The 22,626-nt window shown below is 46.6% G+C and overlaps 1 protein-coding gene across 1 annotated transcript in view; it reads left to right on the top strand.

The window, feature by feature from the left end:
- LOC311106973 (SAM and SH3 domain-containing protein 1-like) overlaps positions 1-22,626 on the top strand; it is a 92,549-nt gene that overhangs the window by 51,997 nt on the left and 17,926 nt on the right. Inside the window, exons 5-17 of the mRNA XM_084149390.1 lie at positions 971-1,011; positions 1,272-1,361; positions 1,568-1,680; positions 2,784-2,885; positions 13,237-13,372; positions 13,599-14,017; positions 16,561-16,635; positions 16,790-16,933; positions 18,058-18,190; positions 19,043-19,212; positions 19,497-19,706; positions 21,516-21,666; positions 21,820-21,948. Of these exons, the coding sequence (XP_084005516.1) occupies positions 971-1,011; positions 1,272-1,361; positions 1,568-1,680; positions 2,784-2,885; positions 13,237-13,372; positions 13,599-14,017; positions 16,561-16,635; positions 16,790-16,933; positions 18,058-18,190; positions 19,043-19,212; positions 19,497-19,706; positions 21,516-21,666; positions 21,820-21,948 (1,913 nt within the window). The remainder of the gene's footprint in view (positions 1-970; positions 1,012-1,271; positions 1,362-1,567; positions 1,681-2,783; positions 2,886-13,236; positions 13,373-13,598; positions 14,018-16,560; positions 16,636-16,789; positions 16,934-18,057; positions 18,191-19,042; positions 19,213-19,496; positions 19,707-21,515; positions 21,667-21,819; positions 21,949-22,626) is intronic.

The raw sequence follows: 22,626 nt of genomic DNA, 5'->3' as shown, positions 1-22,626 counted from the left end.
CCTCTTCTACCATCTCCTTCCCCCTCCCTTTCCTCTTCTACCATCTCCTTCCCCCTCCCTTTCCTCTTCTACCATCTCCTTCCCCCCTCCCTTTCCTCTTCTACCATCTCCTTCCCCCTCCCTTTCCTCTTCTACCATCTCCTTCCCCCTCCCTTTCCTCTTCTACCATCTCCTTCCCCCTCCCTTTCCTCTTCTACCATCTCCTTCCCCCTCCCTTTCCTCTTCTACCATCTCCTTCCCCCCTCCCTTTCCTCTTCTACCATCTCCTTCCCCTCCCTTTCCTCTTCTACCATCTCCATCTCCTTCCCCCTCCCTTTCCTCTTCTACCATCTCCTTCCCCCTCCCTTTCCTCTTCTACCACCTCCTTCCCCCCTCCCTTTCCTCTTCTACCATCTCCTTCCCCCTCCCTTTCCTCTTCTACCATCTCCTTCCCCCTCCCTTTCCTCTTCTACCATCTCCTTCCCCCTCCCTTTCCTCTTCTACCATCTCCTTCCCCCTCCCTTTCCCTTCTTCATCCACTCTTTCCCCATCTTCCCATCAGCCCTGTCCTCCTTCTTCTCCTCTCTTACAACCCCTATCCTCTTCTCCTCTCATCCCCTCACTTCTCCTCTCATCCCTCCACTCCTCCTCGCATCCCCCCATTCCTCTCCTCTAAGTGTATCTCTGCCCTGCACTCCTCAGGAGCCAGCCTGGGTGTGTCTGTAGAGCTCCACCACTGTCCTCTAGTGGTGAAGACACAGAACAGCAACCAGAGTAAAAACCCAGACACACAGAGACATCAGCAGCATCGCGTCAAAACAACAGCATATGTTCTATCTCAGAGGGACAGGGTTGACTGGAAGTCCCCAGTGTTTAGACTTCTATGTGCTAGAGAAGTGATGGTGTGTGATGCTAAGAAGAGCCGAGGATCTATTATTCTGATGTTAACCCTCTCTCTCTCTCTTCTCTCTGTCTCCATTGTTCTTTCCAGGATGTCTCTGCACAAGTCCAGCTCTGAAGACGGCTCTGGAGGTTAGTAGCAATCAAACTTTAACAAAAAAGACGTATGTTTTCTGTTACTGTTTCTAGCTATCCAGCAGGGTTGGGGTCAATTCTATTTGAATTACCAGTAGTGAATAAATCAAGGACAATTTTATTCTAAACATTTCCTTATTTACACACCAGATAATGCTGTCTCTTAAACACTGGATCATTCAAGTGTGTGTCTGGGTGTCTGTGAGTGTGTGTTGTAGTGTTGTCTGACTGAATCTCTATCTCTCTGTTCCTCCTAGGTAAATGGGACAATAAGAAGAAGAACAAATCATTCTGGCAGAATTTCCGCAAGACGTCTCAGAAGGGAGTCATGCGGCAGACGTCAAAAGGTATGGCATTATTACACTTTGCTATACAGTGTGTTATTTTAATGGAAATGACTTTGTTAAATTCTAATATCATATTTATTATCTGGTAATTACTTATTTTGGCCCATTTTTCATATTATTCCATAATACTCTATGTCATGCTCCAGCTGTTTTATCATTCTCTGACTTTTGCCCTGACCAATGACCTTTCTCTGACCTTTGTCTAGGAGAGGACATAGGCTATGTGGCCAGTGAGATCACCATGAGTGATGAAGAGCGCATCCAGCTGATGATGATGGTGAAGGAGAAAATGATCACTGTGGAAGAGGCTTTAGCTCGGGTAGGAACCCCCTTACCCACCCTATCCCCTGTACCCCCTACCCCCACACTCCCTCTCCTCTCCAGGCTGCTCCTGGGGCAGACAGACAGACAGACCCCCACCCAGGCCCTGGAGAGGACTTCCACCCCACCCACAACCTGACCCCAAGCCCCAGCTTCCTCACTGCATCGTGGGCTCGCCAGGCTCCAAACCTGCCCTCTCTCCTGCTTCATCCACCAAGCTCCATATCCAGCTTTTACTAAAACGACTTACTCTTACTAATAATTCATTGGGCTTTTATAATAACCCTGCATTGCCCTTTTTTACACACAAACACACTCCAGATCCTGGCCGAGGGCGCCTTCCACCTGGGGTGTGTGTGTGTGTGTGTGTGGTCCTGTTCATGCTGTAGGGGTAGCTGGACATGTTAGCACAGTAGCCCCTCCCCCCCCACCGGTGGGTGGTTAGAGAGATGCATTCTGGATTTGTTCTCTGGGTGGATGTGGTGGCTGGAGTGTCATTCAGTGGTCCCTCTTGTCTCCTCTTCTCTCCTCTCTCTATCTATGTTCATCTGGTTGTTTGTCAAATTCTTCTTCACTTTTTCTCATCTCTTCCTGTCTTTCCTGCTCGTTTGCTGTCCTGTTCACTGTTCTCTTCTTCCTCCTCTCCTCTCATCCTACCTCTCCCTCTCTATGGTAACTCTAAAGGAGAGAATGACTTGGGTGATTGCAGTCCTGTAGAACTACTGTAGGTCTCTCTACACAAGTCAGACATTGATTCTCCTCCACCTCTTCCTGTATCTCTGGTGTATTATTGGGTGCTGGTCTGACTTTTACTCTCCTCCTCTGTGATTGACATTCAAACAAACCAATCAGACTCTGGAATCAATGAGCAGCCTTTGTGGACATTTGTGTTGTCTTGTGTTTGTTTCGGTGGACCTCATTTATGTTGGCCTGTGACCTGTGTGTGTGTGTGTGTGTGTGTGTGTTCTACGTTTGTATCTACATTGTGTCTTGGTGTTGGTTTGGGTGTGTGTGTGGAGGGGTAGCTGTTTTCTATAGTTAGAGTGGGCCATTATCCCCTGCCCTGCCCTGCCCTCTCTCTAAACTCTTGTTCTCCTATAGCTGAAGGAGTATGAGAACCATAGCAGACAGTCCAGCAGTACTGACACTGCAGAGTGGACTGATGGATCCACTCCCAATCTAAACCAGTCCTCAAACTGCAAAGTAAGTACTTCTGACCTTTGACTGACCTTTCACCTCTCACCCCGTGACCCCAAACACCTCAGGATCAAAGCCCCACAGACGAGCAGCCGTCTTTGTTTTGTTTCATATTGGAATTATGTCTGTGTGTGTGTGTTACCTTGGAGTGGGTATTTGTGTGTGTGAGAACACATGTATGAGATCATTGGCAGTGACGTCCCTTCCCTAACTAACCTGGATATTAACTGATGGCATACCCTAGACATACCCCAGCATCCCGCGTGTGCCAGACATACCCCAGCATCCTGCGTGTGTTGACGCCTAACTCTGTTGTTGTGCAGACTGTAAGCCTGTATGGCTGGGATTAGGGGATCAGGGCCGCCCATGCATGCATCCCTTCCATGCCCCCCCCTCTCTCTCTCCCTCCCTCCCATCTTCCTATAGCCTGCCCAGGCTGAGGCACTCTTTCCTGGCTAGGAGAAGTGGTCATATGTGGGGTCCCTGGTGTTCCCAGGCAGTTGTATTGTCACTCATAAGGAGGAATGGTGCTGCCTTCTACTGTGCCTATCCCCCACTGACTTAATTATTTCAGCTACTTTGGAGAGAATAATGAATGTAAGTTGTAACTATCAGATTCTGCAGTGAAGAGGAGAAATGAATAATTAATGTTATAGTAAGCTAAAATGTAGTCCTTAAAGATGAACTCTGAACAAAGAACTGATTTCCATCCAACCCCGCCCTGATACCACCATGCACACAAAACACAAGTTTACCCTGTAACTTTCCCCCCTTCTTCCATCTTAAAGGGGAATATCACTAAAAAACTATATTTTGGTATTTGGTGTTTTGCATGTCAGCAGTCAAGATATTGGACTTTTACAGTTTTTGCCTATTGCTTACACAGTTTTTGCTGAATTTGGCTCATTATGTCAAAACTCAACACACAAGCCAATCAGACATAGCACTTGGAGATTAACAACTCACATTTATGCCAAAATGAAACACTGCAATCAAAACTTAACACTCCTTTCTAAAAATGAAATTCTTACAACAAAACCATACACACAAGCAACATTTGAATGACTCTTTCATATCAGCAGCAACACACTGATGGGCTTTATATAAAACACTGCAGTCTTTGTGTTTCTATTTTTATTGTCATTTTATTGTCATTGTCTTCTGTAAAACTCAAAAGTAGAATTTCTGCAGTAATCAAACAATATTTACAAAAAAAAAAAAAAAAAAAAAACATGCTTACAGAAATTCTTAACATCAAATTTAGCAACAAAACAAAAGTAAAAAAAAAAAAAAATGTACTGGATAAATTGCTATTGGGAGAAAAAACATATACTTGTTTTGTGTGTGTGTGCGTGTGCGTGTGTGTGTGTGCGAGTGTGTGGTGGGGGGCGGTGGGGCTTATGGATCACGCCTTCTGTTCGGATCTGGCCACAAGACCTCGTCAACATCACAGGCGATGTCCTCGCGGGCTAGGCATCGGGGAAAATATCGCCTTGTGTGCCGAATCCACCCTTGGATTGATCCCACCTCAATGTCTCAACATGCCTCTTCCATTGCTTGCAGAAGAGTCATGCGGGCATGTGGTTGCCGATCATATACTTTCGGCAACCACATGCCCGCAAAAGAATTCCTCGATTGCATTTAGAAAGGGGCTGTAAGGGGACAGGTATAAAACTGTGAAATGATTATGCTTGTTGAACCAATCTCGGACCAGAGCAGCCCGGTGGAAACTAACATTATCCCAGATGACAACAAACCTGGGCTGCTGTGGTCTGTCCTGCACAACTGCATGTAGTGCATCTGGAAATGCAATGATCTGTCCTGTATTGTAGGGACCTAGAGTGGCATGATGATGCAGGACTCCTTGGAAACTAATTGCAGCACACAAGGTGATATTTCCCCCACGCTGCCCAGGGACATTTACAACAGCCCTTTGTCCAACTACGTTACGGCCCCGACACCTGGTTTTGGCCAGATTGAAGCCTGCCTCATCCACGTAGATGAACTCATGCGGCAGTTCGGCGGCATCAAACTCCAGAACTGTCTGTAACATAAAATATTGAATAGTGTTACTGAAAACACATACAGTAACTACAATGTCTATATTTTCACACAAGTAGGGGCTGGGTTGGGTGAGTATAGACAAAAATTACAAGCTACAGGCAGGGCAGGTGGCAGCATAAAACCTCATTCCCACATCACAATATATAGTATGTAAAGTAAAGTGACACATACCTGCACATAATCATGGCGCAGATCCTTGACCCTGACACTGTTCCTCTCAAATGGCACCCTGTACAGCTGCTTCATTCTGAAGGTATGTTTCTGTAGGATGCGACTTAGTGTAGAAATGCTGATCCTGTTGATATTGTTGAATTCATTTCCATTTGCAATTATGCGTTGTTGCAACTCACAAAGTCAGATTGCATTATTTTCTCGCACCATTTCAATGATGGCAAGCTCTTGTTGTTGAGTGAAGAGCCATTCCCTTCCACCTTGAGGAGGTCGTCCAACCATTCTGTAGAAAATGCCACCACAAGATGTCATTGGTTAGGTTATTTTTCACATACTGTACTTTCAAACTGTACACAGTACTGCAACATCACAATGGTATTCCTTTACATATACAGTACTTAACAGCACTACCCATTTTTGTATAGTATAGTTAGTACAGTAATACTGTAATATGATACAGAATCATGTGACACATACAGTAGGTACAGTCTGGAGTAGAAACTTGAAGATCTACCTGTTCTCCAGTCGGAATGTCCTTATTATCGATGCTACTGTGTAGCGACTGAGGTTAGGGTGGACTCTTTGCCCAGCCTCCCTCATGGACATGCCATGATTTATCACATGGTCCACCAGAGTAGCCCTGATGTCATCTGATATACGTCTCCGCACTGGTCCTCGTCCTCTTCCACGTCCTCTTCCACATCCGACTCCTCTCTCTCTTTGTCCTCCTCTTACTCTGACTCTCATTGCCTCCATGCTTGCAAAGTTCTAAAAATGGCTTACCTGAGGCCTATTTGTAGTGCTAAGGCTCAGACTGATTGGTGTTCTGTTTTCTGTGCAAGTGTTTTCAGGTGTGTATGTAAGTGCATACAATTGCCAGATGAGTTTTGCATTTTGAACAGAGTGTTTTCCCAATGATAACAGGTGATTTCGTTTTTGAACAAAGTGTCTAATGTAAGAAAACGTGTGTAGTGTTTCGCAATAAGTGTGTTACAGAATTGCAAACAAAGTGCAAAGTTGACATTGTGTTTAAGCTATGGTTACACTGTGTTTAAGGTATGCTACAAGACGTTTAGGTATTGAGGCTTTGGTCTAAGCATTCGGTTTTAGTGTGTAAGCAATGGGCAAAAATTGTAAGAAGAAAAGTGTCTCCAGCCACATCATCATGATGAAGTGGCTGGAGACACTTTTCTTCTAAAAGTCCAATATCTTGACAACTTGACTGCTGACATGCAAAACATTTTGGGACTGAATGAACAGTGGACTAATGAAAAAAATACCAAACAATAGTTTTTGAGTAACATTTCCCCTTAAGTCAGTGCTGAAAGTATCTGTCCAGATGACCAGCTGGGGTCAGTAGAGATCAGGCCCTGGACCTCCCAGTCCTGTAGTGTCCTTCCAGACCATGGGGTTTAGTGTGTCTTAGCGACAGGTCACATAACACAGCCTCACTGGGAGGATACTGCATGTTGTTGCATGGATCCTCAGGACAGATGTGAGTGGTTCTTTTGGATGGGGACCAGTCGTACTGTACTGATGATGGTTCAAATCAAACGCTTCTGTCCTGCTGGGTCAAAGCAAGCTCTGTTTTCATCTTGGGTTTAGCTTTGTGGGCTGACAGGCTGAATGGAGGACTGTGTGTGTGTGTGTGTGTGTGTGTGTGTGTGTGTGTGTGTGTGTGTGTGTGTGTGTGTGTGTGTGTGGACATACACCAACTGAATGCTCAAATATTTCTATGCACATATGTGTTGCCGTGGAAACCCAGCTGCTAATAGCTTGGGCTCAACGCTCCCTTCCTTCAGAATGATCGGCAGCCTTGACATCTGTACTGTACTGTCTAGCAGGCTACACTTCCTATTCCATATTAATAAGCTGACCGTCTGAAGACGTCTGCTCTAGCATGTTTGACCCACAGCCTTGACACCAAGCTAGAGGTCTTCTCGGATCCCGAAATTGAGATCTGAACCGAATTGGATCCGTGAAATTCCTACCCGACCCCGACAGGATCCGGTCATTTTGCTTGAAAATCAATATCCGATCCGGATCTGAGGTAAACCAGATCTGACCCAAAACATGTCCGAGTTGAGAGAGAATCAGATTCAAAATTGGGTCGGGTCTGTATCCAACCCAAATGGATCCAAAAGTTAAAAACGAAATTATTAATTTGTGGTGTACAGGTTAGTATTTTCATAATGACATCCTTATAGTTAGATGGAGAACATTATGAGGTTTTCCTCAATGTTTTCCTTATTTCTGTTGACCAAATATTTGAGTAGGAGGATTGTTTGTGGATGATCATCGCGTGCCAGACAGAGAGCAGCGAATAGTTCACTTTTCCAACATTACAATCCAGCCTATTTCACTGTTTTGATAAACATTGATTTAGACTAAAGGTAGGCTATAGCCTGTTTGACCAGCAAGATTCAAATTCTAAATGCATTTTGCATAGGCTACAGAAGGATGGAGTCTCCCATCTGCATTCCCTTGTAATTTCCTACAATTGGGATTTGTAGGTCTAGCTTAGTATTCCCGCTTTGACAACACTATACTTGGATTTAGAATATTTGTAGGTTTTCAGAGGTCTGTTCATTTTGTTTCTGTTGACCACATTTTTTAGATTTTTATGTGGTGATTTTAGGACGCTAAATAGTCAGCAAGTGCTGTGTGTTAGACAGTGTTAGACATATTTTGGTAGGCTATTTCTATAACTCAGGTCTAAGTCATTATAATAGGCTAATATTTTTTGTTCAAAATAAAATGTAGATATATCCTTTAGGCCTACAGAATTAGCCTATACAGCCTGAGATTGGTTTGGATGCGGGTTTGATAAAAAAGTAATCCACGCCACAGCTGTGAAGGACTACCGTCCAGAGAGTTAATTAAAGATTCATGATTGAAGAGAGAAGATGTCCTGATATTTCTTATACCCATCCATGCATTACACAATCAATACATCAGCAGCCTTTCAAGGACCATACGTCAGGACTACCGGGCATGATGACACCTTGCTGTCCCCAGTCCGCCTGGCCTTGCTGCTATTCCAGTTTCAACTGTTCTGCCTGCGGCTACGAAACCCCTACCTGTCCCAGACCTGCTGTTTTCAACTCTTAATGATCGGCTATGAAAAGCCAACTGAGAGACCTGAGCCCTAGGACCATACGTCGGGACTACCGGCCGTGGTGACTCCTTGCTGTCCCCAGTCCGCCTGGCCTTGCTGCTATTCCAGTTTAAACTGTTCTGCCTGCGGTTATGGAACCCCTACCTGTCCCAGACCTGCTGTTTTCAAACTCTTAATGATCGGCTATGAAAAGCCAACTGAGATTTATTCCTGATTATTATTTGACCATGCTTGTCACTTATGAACATTTTTGAACATCTTGGCATGGTTCTGTTATAATCTCCACCCGGCACAGCCAGAAGAGGACTGGCCACCCCTCATAGCCTGGTTCCTCTCTAGGTTTCTTCCTAGGTTTTCGCCTTTCTAGGGAGTTTTTCCTAGCCACCGTGCTTCTACACCTGCATTACTAGCTGTTTGGGGTTTTAGGCTGGGTTTCTGTACAGCACTTCGAGATATTAGCTGATGTAAGAAGGGCTATATAAAATAAAATTGATTGATTGAACATTAGGCTACAATATTTTCTGCAGACAAGCTTATGGCTATCAGTCTACCATACACGCACATACACACACAACATGAGCAGATTAACTTGGTCAAAAATGTTAGGCTATTAATTAATAAAGACGATCAGAAAGAATGTGTCGGTAACTCTGCAGTATAACTTATTTATTTTGAACAAAAGCCACGAAACTAGAGCATGAATGAGTCACTCATCTTTATGCTGACAAATACTGGATCACACTTGACTTGAGTGATTCAACATAAGTTAACTGTTAATAAAATAGCAAAATACCCTTCTAAATAGGCCAAACCGAAACAAATAAATTACCCTGGCCTAGGCTATCATTTGTTTCCGCTGCGTCCTCTTCCTCTCCCACAACAGGTAGGCCTATAGCCTATTTCACCCCGCATCATGTGTCGTGCAGTGTGCAGTGGCTGGTTTCCATAAAGAGAATATGCCATTTTGTCACAAAAGGATATTGACACATTTGGTTTGATGAAAGGCGACCGACCCCCTGACAATAATTTAAGATAATAAAATGTAAATGTGTGAAATGTGCGTTTATGTTGTTTAGGAACTAGACTCTTCAAATCCGGTCGGTATTTCACATATAGTCACACAGATCCGATGCCCGTGGCCACCGAGCGGGATCCAAGGGTGATCAGGTTCGGGTAGATCCGTGAAGACCTCTACACCAAGCTGCCTGCAGTCTACAGTCTGGCTTTGTGATGTGGATCTGTGAACATTCTGGACAAGATCATGTCATGCTTTCAAACAGCTTTCACATGCAAGCAAAGTTTTCCTTGAAACTTTTCCTTTCTAGTAATCAATGGATTCCTTCAATGAGAAAGGCCTGTTGTAAGGCATTGTGCAGCCCCAGCTCTGAGTCTGGCCTGGTCTGCTGTACAGTCTGGCTCTGCCTGCTCTTTGATGTGGAGCTGCAGACGGACAGGGCCCTAGCAGGCTAATCTCCCTGTTAACCCTCTCCATGCCCTCGGCTGCCACGGGCCTGCTTCCTGTCCAACTGGATTGATGGATGGGATGTCCGATACACGGAGGGAGAGAGGATAGGTGGATGACTGGATGTGTATTGTTCGGAGGAACACTCGGCCTGTCTTCAGGGTTGTTTGTACGCGCCGCCGGAGGGAGGGAGGAAGAGAGGAAGTGAGGGAGGACAAAGAGCTCTCACTCCCCTCAGGCCCCTGAAACACAGCAGGAGGAGGAGGAGGAGGAGGAGGAGGAGGAGGAGGAGGGGGGCTCTGCTTGATAAAACACCAGTTTAAAATGGACCCGTTTAGGAAATATCTTCCCTCTTTTGGGCCTGGGGGTGTGTGCCGGGGGTAATGTCCCCCACCTTCAAATGGAATTAGGTCACCCCCCAGCTTCCGAATGGCTAATGGCTGTGTGCGTCTGTGTAGCTCTGTGGTCACTCTGTCCAAATATCCGTCCTCCTCTTGCCCTGCTCCCTCTCCAATTGTTCTCTCACTCTCTCTCTCCTTCTCTCTCATCCCCCCCCCCCAGAGCAGAGAGAGAGAGAGCGCCCACATTCCAGGGCTGGCCATTAGAGATGTGGGGGCCAAGGCAGGGTCAGAGGGGCTCAAACGCTGGGATTGTTCTCCTCTCTCCTCCAGGCACAGCACGCCTTCTCTCTCTCTGCTGCTCAGTGGCACCGGCAGACTGCTCGCTCTCACTCTCCCATCGCTTTGATTCTGCAGAGCTGCCTTTGCCAACGGGCTGCAGGGAGTGTGTGAGAGTGAGTGTGTGTCAATGCTGTGAGTGTGTATGTTGTGTGACTGTGCGTGTCTCTCTCTGGTTATGCTGTGTGCAGTGTGACTAACCTGGGAGTAGATGGGACAGGGCAAGCCTGATGCATAGTGATGCATGCTTCTTGATGCTGACCTGGGAATGGAAAGAGCACAAGTTTGCTGTCCTAAATGCCTAAAGCGGTGAGTAACAAGTCACACTCAACTGCTTAGCATGCTCTATTAGATTTCAGTGTTTTTTCTGTATTTTTGTGAGGCAGGGAAACGCTGGTGTGTTTGCAGAAATGGTGAGATTCACTCTAGGTGAGATTCACTCTAGGTTTGCACCAGTTTTCAAGGATTTTACTGTCCGTTTTAGATCTAGTTTAGTTTGTAACGTGCACAATGTATGCTCGACCATACCATGATTTCTGCAGCAAGACTCATAGCTGTGTGTGTGCATGGTGTGTGTGTGTGTGTTGACATTGTTCCACTGAGCGGTCGCTGACTGCAGCAGCTTTTCACCACTGGTTGAGTTAGGATTGCGCCGTGTCCCAGACATTGGTGGCCCTCAGGGATGCGTCTAGGGGACTATGTCATTGTCAGCCCCTCCTCCTCACCTCCCCCCCAGGCTGTAGCGGTGTCTTTCTTTGTCTTCCCTCCTCTTGCGTTCTTCTTAACGACCCTACTCTACCAGAGCGGCGTTTCCCCTATATGCATAGGCGCACGACTGCAGAGATTATAATACAAACTAACAACACAACATTATGCATTTCATTCAACTGTCTTCCTTGACCACTCTTTGAAGCACTGCTTTCTCTTCTGTATGATCAAATCTATGCTGCCTCGCTTTCGCCCCCTGCTGTCCTCCGGGACTGTCTTGCCTATGAATGGCTCACTATGACTCTGCAACAATACCAACACCCACCGCAATAATGAATAACTCAGTATAATAACGTACATACTCCTGTAATGTTCTATACGTACCTCAGTAATAAGCCTTGTTGTAGGAGGATTCAGTCAGGTCTGGTTCCAAACTGCACACACACACAAACACAGAGAGACCTGCTATTACAGCACAGTCTCTGAATACACAACTCTGTAATGTCCTCTGGAGCGGTGGAAACTAGCAGAATAGTATTCCAGCCAGATGTGTGTGGTTAGAGTAGAGGGAGAACAGTGGGGTTAAGGGGTGCAGGGGTGAGGGGGAGGCATTCTGCGGTTTACAAGCTGAGAGGTTGTCAAAAACAAAATGAGAGGGTTCAACCCCGGCCTCGTCGTCTGGTTCTGCTGTTGACAGAGGAATGGAGTGTGGAGCACACACCCCTGAGACTAGTGGTGGGAAGAGGGGTCTGATGGGACGCCAGAGTGATTTATGGGTAATGCGCAGGTCACGGAGCTCCCATGGTGCAGAAAGCCATCATTCTGACTGAGAAGTCAGCTGTTAAAGCCATCCCTCCCTTAGCTGTTAACCTCTGCTGTGTGTGTATGTGTGTGTATGTGTGTGTGAGTGTGTGTGTGTGTGTCCCTAGACTCAAGCTGTGGTCTAAGCCAGCAGCTCCCATCTTGTTAGGTTACAGATGTAAAACAAGGCCACAATGTTTGACATGGGGAGGCTGGAGAGGAGGTGAAAGTGTTTCTCCAGGCCTACTATACACAGCCCAGTCAGACTCTCCTTAGCACTAACACAAGCTCTCTCACATGTTGGGTGATTTTGTGTGTGTGTGCGCGTGTGTGCTGTGGCTCTAACAGTGGACCAGCTGTCTGTGACCAGACCCAGTGTTGCTGTGGAAACCAGAGGAGAAAGCAACAAATTAGGAATTTTTCCCCAGAATGACTGCAGCTCTGCCAAACTAGCTCTGTGACAAACTCATCTCATATCACATGGTGCCCATACGACGCCTGCTCACATACGATGGTCAGAATAGTTTCTGATGGTTTTCTGTGTGTGCGTACGTGTGTTTGTGTGAGAGTTAATTAAGCTTTTTGTGACATCATTGTTCCCCTCTGTTTCTGCTCCACTGCCGTCTTAATGCCCAATTGAACTACCCTCCTCTCTCCACAATCCACACACACACACACACTCACATACTCCCTCATAATGGAGCTCTGTGTGCCTCAGCACAATGCCACGGTGCTCTCCATTTAGTGTCTATTGGGTAGTAAACAGCTCCAGGCTCATTCCAACAGGCAGCACACACCACAAATACCAAGCTCCCTGAATATCTGTGGTGAATATCTGTGGTGAATATCTGTGGTGAATATCTTTGGCATATCCTCATTGTCCTCTCTGGTTCAGTGTTTTTGTTGCTTTGGCTCGTTTTTTTCATGTGACCTGAATATGTTTTTAATATGAAATGTCCTGCAATGCTAATGTACTACAATGTGTCCTACAATGTGTGCAACAATGCTATATATGTTCCCCCAACCCCCCAACTATGCCTCATACTCTCATATCACTAACTTGATCATCCTAAACTGTCACCAACCGCCAACACGTGACCCTACATCCAAAACGGTGTGCTTTACATGTGTGAATTAATGGTGTTGTGAGTTTCCCCAAGACTTGAGTGAATGACATCTACACCACAATGTTGTTTCATAAAGGTTGGAAAAGAGCAGCTTAACACTTAATAGATTTGTAGGCTAGTACCCCTCTTTTGTGTGGATATGGGTCACTGGGTTAATGCTAGGGTTCTGGGGGTCCCTGTACAACAGTGTGTCTTGGACCCCCTGTGACGTCCCCTCTCTCCCTCTCAGTCTCGGGAGCAGTCTGATGATGAGCAGACAGAGGACTCAATGAAGTTCAAGCGGCTCCACAAGCTGGTCAACTCTACCCGCCGCGTCAGGAAGAAACTAATCAAGGTGGAAGAGGGCAAGAAACACGGCTCCGAAGGTACGGCACATGTCCGTAGGGATTTCAAAGGGATTTCTGAATACACAGTTTGAGTTAGTATGGACTCCATACTAACTCAAACTGTGTATTAAGAAATCTCGTAACAGAAATTACGTAATCCCGTAACACTTCAGTGGAAATGTGAATGGGGTAGAACTGGTTTTGCTCTTTTTGAGGTTACTCTCTGTAATGGATAAATGATGTGATGTTCCTCTCCTCCCTGAAGATTCTCTGAGCCTGGAGGCATCTCCTACATGTGAGGACAACACAGCCCTGTACACAGGGGTCCTGAAGAAGTCCAGCCTGCCCCAGGATGCCTCCATGTCCTCCCTGACCCAGGACCAGCTCTCTCTGGACGGGGACACAGACAGCCTGACCACCTCCCCTTCCTCCAGCAGCCTGGACACCACCTGGTCCGGACACAAGCTGGTCAAGGCCTTCTCTAAGTCCAGCAGCACCCACGGCCTCATCCGGCCCCCCAGGAGAGTCCCTGCTGGGTCTGAGGGTCTGGGAGCCGTCGGGGTGGGAGGTAGTGGATCCTCCTTCTCGGAGCTGGACGGCTGTGGTGCAGAGGCCGAAGAGAAGGTGTCGCACTCCATGACGGAGGGCGAGATGCGGAAAGCCCTGACCTCTCTCTCCCATGGGGTAAGTAATGACACACTCTACGGTTTCTATGGCCTCACCCGGCCACGCCCCAAACCACACCCCCAGCCCCGCCTCCTCGTCGCCCTTGACGACGTCTCCCAGGGTAGCCCCAAACCCGCTCGTCACCACACCAGCTGGCTCAGGAAGCCTGACCCCAATTACGCCTACTCCACCAAACACCTGCTCTACCAGCGCTCCCGGAACTACGCCAAACCACCAGGGGTGCCCTCCTCCTGTTCCTCCCCCTCACCCCCCGCCCGCTGTGACCTGGCCAAGGCTAAGGGTGGTACGCTGGGTGGAGGAGGGTGTGGGGGCTGGGCATTCCCCCCTCGCAGGCTCCGCGGCCGTACGGCGGTGAGCGAGCTGAACATCACGTACGTGGTGGAGCGCAGCCTCTACGGCCACCTCAACTGGGCCCAGCTAGTCCGGCCCGTCACCCTCAGCCGTGCCGAGCGCCGCTGCCTGTTGGAGGAGGACAGGGAGGCGGACAGGAAGTGGGCAGCCAGCGTGGACCGCTGCACCAAGCGTGTGCTCTTTCGCATCCAGCAGAAGTCTGTGAGTTCTACTGTACAGCAGGGCGGGGGCCAGGAGGACTAAGGCTAGCTCCAAGGCTGCAGAATAACCCTCAGGCTTAGATACAGACACAGGGTTGATGATGTTTCCTTCTTCTCTGCTTTAATCCAGCTAGAATATTTAGAAAGGGTAGTTAATCAGAGGAGACCTCCATAGAGAAACAGAACATTCTACAATCTTTAAATATGAAATCTTTTGGCATCATAGTTCATTTTAATGTGATATGAAATAGTAATGGGATCTGCTGTTCCACTTAGGAAGTTAACAGTGGTTACCAGTGTAACAGCAGAGGATTTATAACTGCCATTTAAAAATGTCACCCAGCCCAAACCCTGTAGGGAGTCTGCTGAGTCAGAACAGACTGAGTGGAAGAGACAGAGACGCAGTTCTGATGGGTCACTGCTCAGAAGCTGACGGACACACTTTGACAGACACATTCTCGCTCCTCTCTTCTTTCTAGCTTTCTCCCTCCTTTTCTATCCCTCTCTCCTCTCATTCGTTCCTTCTCGTTCTTTCTCCTTACCTCTGTGTGTCTGGGTGGAGGAGAGATCTGGGACTGTGACAGTGGCCATAAGCGCAGCTAGATGGTCTGGGTTGGCCAGGCCAAACAAGCCTCCATACGTCATTGAGACAGATGTTATGATAAGGTGTGGTCGGTGTGTGAAAGTTTGATCACAAGTCAATACAAATCTAGCATGGAAGTTTTAGTGTTGATGGTAGGAATCCTACTGAAAGAGAATTTAGATCAACACAGCGAAGTTAAACAGAGCTATTCTGCAGCCTTGAAGAAGCCTGAATACTGGCTTTTACTTGTCAATCATTGGACGTGGTTCTTCATCCATAGACATTTTTATTCATCCATTCAGTTCTCGTTTTTTGGTTTTATCTTTTTGATCGTGCCTCCGTCGGCAAGGTTACAGATGTAGTGGAATTTTCTTTCTCTCTTTTCTTTTTTTACTGTCCTGTGGAAGATGGTTTTCCGAGTGCATGACCATTCCATTGAATATATCCAACAGCATCACTCCATCTCCAGACTTCTTTTTGGACGCCTTCTCAATCGCTTCTCGTCACCACACTTTGGAACTGCGGATTTGGACAGGATAGAAACGGTGGTCTCACACGCACCATGAAACAAATCATCTCAAGGATCAAAGGAGACCTGGGACTGCTGTCGGAAGCTGGTAGAGTAAATTAGGAATGCCCTGTAACGGGAAGAGCAGATTTAATTAGTAACGCTACTCTACCTGAGATACTATATATAGGGTGTGAATGCATCCATGCTCATGCTTCTTAGCACATTTTTAACCCAAAGAGAGGCCTGGAGGTCAAAGCTAGTTCAATTATAAAATGGCCTATCACTCTCCACTTTCTATAACCTAACCCAGTGTAAAAGTATTAATATCTCTAAACAATGTGTGTGTTTCCAGAGACCCTACCTTCGTAATTAAACCCAAGGGAATGGTTGGGTTGGGCCATAGTATGTTATATTTCAGCGTGACCACATCTAACCAAATGATTTCATTTAATTTCATTCTATGCTTGCGTCCCATTAAAGTAACAAACTTGCAGAATAACAGTGACTCCCATTCAATTCTCCATGGATGATCGAACACCTCGTTTAAATTTGATCACCCAAAAACTAATGTACAGTATATAATAAACAGAAATGCATATGAGTTTCACATCACGTCACTTCTGTTGCCCATCCCATATGAGGCCATACCATGACATACATGTACAGACGGACGGTAACGCTCACTCAGCAAACCCATATATAACATACTGCCCTGAATCAACCTGCTGCCATTGTGACTCCGCCAAGCATGAATCATTATGATTTGACTCTTACTGGGCACAGATGAGAGTTAATGTAATTTGAATAGATTCTAATTGATTCTAACTCTCTCTCTCTCTGTCTGACTCTCTCTCTCTCTCTCTGTCTGACTCTTTCCTTCCTCTCCCTTTAACAGAGGACATGTAGTTTTGGAGGGTTTGACCTGTCCAACCGGTCGCTCCATGTGGTCAGTGCAGGCTCAGAGCCCAATGTAAGTACTATCATGTTACTGATGACTCAGGGTTGAGGGGGCGCAATGCTTAGAGAAGTGGACTCAAAACACCTTCTCTCTGTCTCTATGTTTTCTCTTTCCACTCTCTCTCTATCTCTCTCTCTCTCCCTCCTTCCCTCCTTCCTTCTCTCAGAGTAAGGATCCAGAGGCTATATACCGGGAGGTAGTCAAGTCTCCCAACACGTCTCGTATCTCTCTGGGGAAGAAGGTGAAGTCTGTCAAAGAGACCATGAGAAAACGCATGTCCAAGAAGTACAGCAGCTCAATGTCTGAACAGGTACACACACACACACACACACACACACACACACACACACACACACACACACACAAATACAGGCGTTCAATCCTATAATTCACAAAGATTTTCGTTTTTGTTTCAGGCTAAGATACCAACTTTCATAGTAGAATAAAAAGGCTTGATTCTAGTTGATTGAATGCTCCCCAATGTTGTCAAGCTATCATTCTGGGCTTTACGTGTGTTTATGTGTGTGTGTGTGTGTGTGTGTGTGTGTGTGTGGACATGTTTGTGTTGGTTACAAATAAACACCTTCTCTCAACACAAACAGATGTGTGACACACACACACACATACACACAGTCAGATGTCACACACACACAGCTGGGACTCTCTTGGCGCTGTCCACACTCTGGTCTCAGCTTTCTCAGATCCAGGATAGGGCTCTGGGTGTAGGGTAGGGTGTGTATGGAAGGGTCTGAGCTCATCCAGTGAGGCAAGCGTCCCAGAGGCCAGGCTAGAAGAGCTCTGAGACAAAGGGGGCTTTGGCACTGGGACTGTGTGTGTGTGTGTGTGTGTGTGTGTGTGTGTGTGTGTGTGTGTGTGTGTGTGTGTGTGTGTGTGTGTGTGTGTGTGTGCTGTGTGTGTGCTATTGGCATTCATATCATATGAGCATACACATTATCACATATCACAGTACAGTAGGGGTTTTGGCCTGGTATCTAGGCTGTGAGAGGGTACAGTACAGTAAGCCTTGGGTGTGGCACAACCTATTGAATGCTCACTGCAAACAGGTTCCTTCAGAGATAAAGAGAAGAGATAGTTGGAACGTCAGTCCTTTGACCCAGAAAAAGGTTGAATTAGTCATGAATGTGTTGCTTGGAAAGAGCAGACAGGAGACTTGATGAGCTCCAACTTTAGTGAAGCTATTTTACATGCAACGCTGCCATCTAGTGGCTGTGGTGAATTCTCCTTCAGTAAAGCTGCTGTCATGTGACTGATACTGTATCTCGTTGACTGACGGACATTCTATGAGTGACCACTACTTATCACCAATACTGACATCTGTGTCTCCCTCTCCATCTCTTTCTTCATCTCTCTCTCTCACCCCTCTCCTCTCCACTTCTACCTTTCTGATCCAACCTCCTCCCTCCCTCCCTCTAGTCGAGCCCAGACGGGGCTCCCAGCTCCCCCCAGTCCCCTCAGCCAGACACAGACTCTCTGGAGAAACCCAAGCTGAAGGCTGGAGGATCAGTGGAGAGCCTCCGGAGCTCCCTCAGTGGACAAAGCTCCATGAGTAAGTACCCTGTGTGTGTGTGTGTGTGTGTGTGTGTGTGTGTGTGTGTGTGTGTGTGTGTGTGTGTGTTTGTATGTGTGTGTGTACAGTACACATTAAGGCAGTGCACAAAGCTCGACACAAGAGGGCACTGCCATCACATCTACCTAGCAACATTCACACATTCTTCTACACAGACTTAACCCTTTATCAAGCCTGCTGTGTCAGCTAGTATACATCACATCATCATTTGTATGATCTGAACTCTATGTTATAGCTCTATGTCACAATCACACCCACTCCCATTGGAGGGTTCAGAGATGACATGTGACATCATCTGGTCCTATCTGGTGAGAGCTTCTTCTCCCACATTGACTGACCATGATCTTACCCTGGCATGTGTTCAGACAACTCTTCTATCTGTCTCTCATGTCTTGATGTTAGAGTTTGACTAAGGTCTGTGAGGGCTGGGTTGATGTTTGTTAGTTAGTTAGTGAGAGAGAGTCTGTTGTTGGCCTGGGCCCATAGAGCCGGAGGGGCTATGACACATGCTAATTATTAGATAGGAAGGCTTTTCTCTCTGCTTCCCACACTAATCATTACAGATCAGACATCCAGAGAGACGTCTATGGGAAGACAGCAGCACGTTCTATACACACTGGCTACAAGTGATAGATTTTGGCTGTTATTATTAAATTTTAAGGCTGCTATTAATGAGTATTCACATACATACTCGGGCTTTGTGTGAATAGATGAGTACATTTTATCCAACTCTCATTTAAAATAAATTGATGTTCACTTACTCAGTTTCAAAACATTGAATTGAATACATCTATTTGGATGATATGAAAGGTTTGACCATGTGTGTTCCAGGTGGTCAGACAGTCAGCACCACAGACTCGTCTGCCAGTAACAGAGAGAGTGTGAAGTCTGAGGATGGAGATGACGAGGAGCCTCCCTACAGAGGGCCCTTCTGTGGCAGGGCGCGAGTACACACTGACTTCACCCCTAGCCCCTACGACTCAGACTCCCTCAAACTAAAGGTAACGCACACTTACTCACCTCCACCTCCACACTTAGAAACACACAGTCCCTATGGTACTAACTCTCTCAAATGAAGGGAAACACACAGATACTTATTGACTCATATGCACAACCCTGAATTCATAACCGCCCTCAACTCACAAGTTTTCATCTTTCCACACACACACACACACAACACACACACACACACACACACACACACACACACACACACACACACACACACACTTGATGGCTGATAGTTTTAGCGTTTTCTCATGTGAATGTGTTTTGTGTCTTCCAGAAAGGGGATGTGATCGACATCATCAGTAAGCCTCCCATGGGGACGTGGATGGGCCTGCTCAACAACAAGGTGGGCACCTTTAAGTTCATATATGTGGACGTGCTGAGTGAGGAGGAGGAGAAGCCCAAGAGACCTGTCAGGAGGAGGAGGAAGGGCAGACCTCCCAAACCCACCTCTGTAGAAGAGCTGCTGGAACGCATCAACCTCAAGGTACACACACCTTAACACACATGCACGCGTGCGCACATACACACACAAACTTGTTTAACACACTCACACACATACACCTGTACATTGCACAAGAACACACACACACAACTTTTCCACTCTCCGTTGCACACACATACACACAACTCCATACAAACCTCACACACCAATGCTAAGGTGTTCTGTACAAGGTGAATAGTAGTCCTGCAACTTCCCTCCTACAGTCATATTCATATCCCAGCCATCTAGAAAACACCCAGCCTCTTCTGTCAACCACCCAGCCTAGCCAGCTCAGCCTCCCCAGGGAGTGAGCACCGTAGGTGGACTGTTTCTAAATGAGCCCAGCTTGATGAAGCTCTGACATGACAGATTACAGACCAGGCTATGTCCATGGCTCTCCTCTACTCAAGGACATAAGTAACATAACGGTACATGTTCAATGCCAGGGCAGAGCAGAGACTATATTACAGGCTTGAAGACCTCCCATGAGTCTACTGCTATCCTACTATATACAGTACATGTGCATCAAGGTACACTCTGTCATCTCTGTCGTCACATACGTGGGAGTGGGAGAGCAGACTAAACCCACCATTAACAACTGGTGACCATGTAAAGACATTATGCTGAGACTGTGTTCCACCTTTGTTCTGTTTCTGTTTCATGTCGCGCTCTGGATAAATGAGTGTTTTTGACAAGTATTTATTTAGATTTCTTTTTTGTTTATTTTAAATGAGAACTATGGCCAAGTTTCTTTTTTTGTCCAGATTTGGTTAGAATTAGAGAGTTCAGATACATTTACTAATGCAGGTTTACTGGTGATTGAGTCAAGAATATGTACTCCTTAAAGTGACAAAAAAAAAGCTGAGTAACAAAAGTAGCAAGAGTAAGACTCCGTAATAACCTTGCTGACTAATCTTACATAAAACAGAGCTCATTGTGGTCAGGGCGTTCCTAAAAACACAACTACAAAGTGGAGTGCGCTTCGAATCTGCCATCTTCTCTATATTTTTATCTGTTTTATCTTTTGAAATCTTCCATTTCAACTTGATTGTAGAGGTATCTTGGAGCAAACATGCTTTTATCTTCAAATATGCTAGGATGTTACATGAAAGACCAAGATCTTTCATATGAGAAGGTTGTGTAGAGTAGTGGTCTTTGGTTTTGTCTCATTCGTCTTTATCTTAGCAGAAATAGAGCTGAAAGTCACTTTTAGCTAAGGACGGAAGTCTTCGTGGTTACAGTGGTGACATGCAGTCTGTGTGTATTGTACCCTTTAGATGTGTGGGTTGGACAAAACTTTAGACTGAACCTGTTCCAAAACACACAGAGGGTGTATTGTGATATTTTTAGATGGTGATTTCTGGTGTCCTCCCACTAAGCGATAGCACCACAGGGTGTAATGACTAGTTTTGTGCTCTTGTTAAATTGTGTGTGTATCCTCCTTGTTGGCTGTGGTGAAAGGTGTGGTAGAGAATCTCCTCTACTTCATCCCTCTCTTTCCCACCCTTCCCAACTCTTTCCTCCTTTTCTGTGGCCACATTGGTCAATTTCGTTTACCTCATTGCATGTGTTTTTGCAAGATAAACATTTTGCCCTTATCTTTGAAAACTGGTCCTAGGCCAGTTTAGCTGTTTAGCTAATAATAGTTAGTCACGCATGGGAATCAGAAAACGATCTGGAATCAGAACATGAGATAACCAGAGCCTCTTCTCTCCTTACTCCTCCCATCTCCTCTCCTCTCCTCTCTTCTCCTCTTCTCCTCTCTTCTCGTCTCCTCCCTTCTCTTCTTCTTTCTCTTCTCCTCTCCTCCAGGAGCACATGCCTACCTTCCTGTTTAACGGCTATGAGGACCTGGACACCTTCAAGCTGCTGGAGGGGGAGGATCTAGATGAGCTCAACATCAGAGACCCTCAACACAGAGCTGTGCTGCTCACCGCTGTGGAGCTACTGCAGGAGTATGACAGTGAGTACATACACACGTGAACTCATGTGCGCATGCACAAACCTTTCGCTCTGTCTGTTTGACTACATTGTCTCTATGATTACTACACTACATCATTGTGTAAGTTTCTGTATATCTGACTATATGGTTTCTGTGTGTTGTGTGTGTCTGTAGGCAGCAGCGACCCGGAGCGGAGTGGCCTGTCAGGCTCTCAGGAGAAGCTGCTATCAGAGGGCCACATCCTGGTGGGTGACTCACCACGTGACTCTGGCTGCTACGAGAGCAATGAGAACCTGGAGAATGGTAATGACTAGCCTAGCGTAGCTTCCCGCTAATGGGATTAGCCTGGTGTTAGCCTAGCCTGGGCCTAGCCTAGCGCTACAGTGACTGTGGCTCCTATGATTACTCTTCCACTCTGGGCCTCCCCTTCCTCTTCCTCCTCCTCTGCCATGCTATGCTTCTGCATTCTAACCTGACCCATCCGTCATCGCTCTCCATTGGACCAAGGCCTGCCAATCAAACCTCCACTCTTTATCCGCCATGTCTGTCTCCTGGCTCCACCCACTTCACACCCCCACTCACCCCTGCCCCACCTATCTGCGTAGTGTCGTAGTGAGGGGAGAGATGCATCCCCCCCGCTCTTTTTTCCCCCTTTCTTTTTCTCATTGTCACTCCACTCTCTCTTTCCACTGCTCTCTCCATCTCCAGGCTGTCTCTGTCTTCACTGCAGAAGCCCTATCCTAAGGGACAAGGCCCTAACCCCCAGGCCTAGATGGCTAGTGGGGCCCTATGTACAAAGGGAACAACACCCCACATCTCAAATGCACACAACTACTCTGCTCAACTCAAGCCCAGTGCCCATGTTCCTCCCATCTCACAATGGACAGAGAACCCCTACTCCTCCTCCTCCGCCCCAGGAGGTTGAGTGGTTGCTGGGAGACCAGACCAATTATGACACGATGAGGGAGTGTTTCTTTTGAA

This window comes from Coregonus lavaretus (assembly GCF_964263955.1).
Source record: "Coregonus lavaretus genome assembly, chromosome: 31".
NCBI classification, from domain to species: Eukaryota; Metazoa; Chordata; class Actinopteri; order Salmoniformes; family Salmonidae; genus Coregonus; species Coregonus lavaretus.
Note: the sequence above shows the minus strand (reverse complement) of the source record. Positions and strands in the feature narration are given on the sequence as shown.